This window comes from Belonocnema kinseyi, chromosome 7 (genome assembly GCF_010883055.1).
Source record: "Belonocnema kinseyi isolate 2016_QV_RU_SX_M_011 chromosome 7, B_treatae_v1, whole genome shotgun sequence".
NCBI classification, from domain to species: domain Eukaryota; kingdom Metazoa; phylum Arthropoda; class Insecta; order Hymenoptera; family Cynipidae; genus Belonocnema; species Belonocnema kinseyi.
Genome location: NC_046663.1, coordinates 79,401,949 through 79,403,836, shown reverse-complemented (window position 1 = coordinate 79,403,836; position 1,888 = coordinate 79,401,949). Strand labels below are relative to the sequence as shown.

General features: G+C 30.3%; 1 protein-coding gene across 1 annotated transcript in view; it reads left to right on the top strand.

Annotated features, from left to right (window-relative positions):
• The first annotated feature begins 292 nt into the window (after nt 1-292).
• The window catches only part of LOC117176524, a 7,662-nt gene continuing 6,066 nt past the window's right edge, over nt 293-1,888 (top strand). The window contains exon 1 of the mRNA XM_033366779.1: nt 293-437. Coding sequence (XP_033222670.1) covers nt 293-437 — 145 coding nt within the window. The remainder of the gene's footprint in view (nt 438-1,888) is intronic.

Below are 1,888 nucleotides of genomic sequence, written 5' to 3'. Positions count from 1 at the left end.
CCTCCGTTAAAACTTTTTTTATAGTGCAAGATAATTTATAATAATGAGATGTAAATAATTTTTCTGAAAATCGTAGTCTTCATTGTCCTGAAAGGTAAAGTGAACAAAGATACGAACTTAGCGGTAAAAGATTAGGTGCACCGCAATGACATAATTAGCGCGAGCTGGGATTTTTCAGGGACCTGCTAAACATGATGATTATTGAGCAAACAAATTCCGTTAGTCGATGTTAAATTTTCTTCAGGTTCTTCTGTGTCCAGGTAGAGGACCTGATACAGTTTGATTTCTAGACATGTTGGACGCATTTCTGGGTTTAATTCTCACCACCGCTGCAATTGTAACCGGTCAGAATTCTTTTGGAAATGAAACCTACCTGAGGGATGATGTGAATTTGTTAAGTGAACTAGAAACTCCCCAGTCGGGTCGACAAGGAAGATGTAAGTCTTATTAACTATATTAAATAAATGTTTATTTATAGAGACATTACACTGTTTGTCTGGTCATTTTCAATTATTGTTACATTGAAGGTAAATCATAATTATATTACAAGGAAATGTAAACATACACATTTTTAAAGTGAGGAACTGTAATATAGATAATCAAAACGAAATTAACCCATTAAGTCCCAAAACGAAGTAATTTCTCTCTTACGTTTGAGCTTGAATGATTTTGTAACAAAAGCAAAGAATTGATTGTAAAATACGCTTTTCTACTATTTTCGGGTATGCTCTACTCGATGCAATGGTTTAAAAACGAAAAATATTTATTCTCAATTAATAATTAACAAATTAAAAAAAAAATTTTTTTTTTAAGCAATTATTTTTTTCAATCGAAAAATAGAGGGGCAAGGAATTTTTGTTACGATCGCAAATGTGCACAAAATGTCTGAACTTTTCAAATCCTTTAAGTTTTTTATCTACGATTTTTTAAAACAAAGTGGCGGCCAAAAAACGGAAACCAAAAATTTTTTATTTCGTTTTATCGATATTTTAGGTGATTTTTTTGCTCAAATCATATAAATAATTAATTATTTCAGTAAAACGGCATTTGAATAGTTTATTTTTGGACAAAATTAAAATATTTAATCTTAAATAGGTAAAATCATGATATTAAGATGATGTTTACTGATATACAATTTTACATGACTCTGCTGTGTAACGCTGAAGTTGAAACATAATAATTGAAGTACAGTGGAACCGCGGTTATATCCTCTCTGAATTATATCCTCTTACGCTTATATTTCTGCATAACTCTCATTTATATGATTTGAGCGAAAAAATTACCAAAAATATCGATAAAACGAAACTTAAAATTTTTGGTTTCAGTTTTTTGGCCGCCATTTTGTTTTAAAAAATCATAGATAAAAAAACTCAACGGATTTGAAAAGTTCAGGCATTTTGTGCACTTTTGTGGATATTTGCGACGGTAAAAAAATCCTTTCCCCTCTATTTTTTTGTTTAAAAATAAAATTGCTTAAAAAAAAGTAATTTTTTGAAATTTGTTAATTCATAATTGAAAATCAATATTTTTCGCTTTTTAACCATTGCATCGTGTAGAGCATACCCGAATATAGTAGAAAAGAGTATCTTACAATCAATTCTTTGACCTTTTTATAAAATTTTCAAGCTCAAACCTAAGAGAGAAATTTCTTCGTTTTGAGACTTAATGGGTTAATAATTTACGAAAAAACGTATCGATTTTTTTAAATACATCAGAACTGTTCCAAGTATAAAATAAAGAAAAATGAAATACACATCCCTCAGAAAGGATATCAAAGTACAGTCAAATCTGCATTTAGTGTCGGTTTTGGGGTTAACGGTGACCATAAATCCAGAGTCTCTCTCCTGTTTCTCTCTCTGTTCTGTCACGACCGAGTGAACACCGTTCA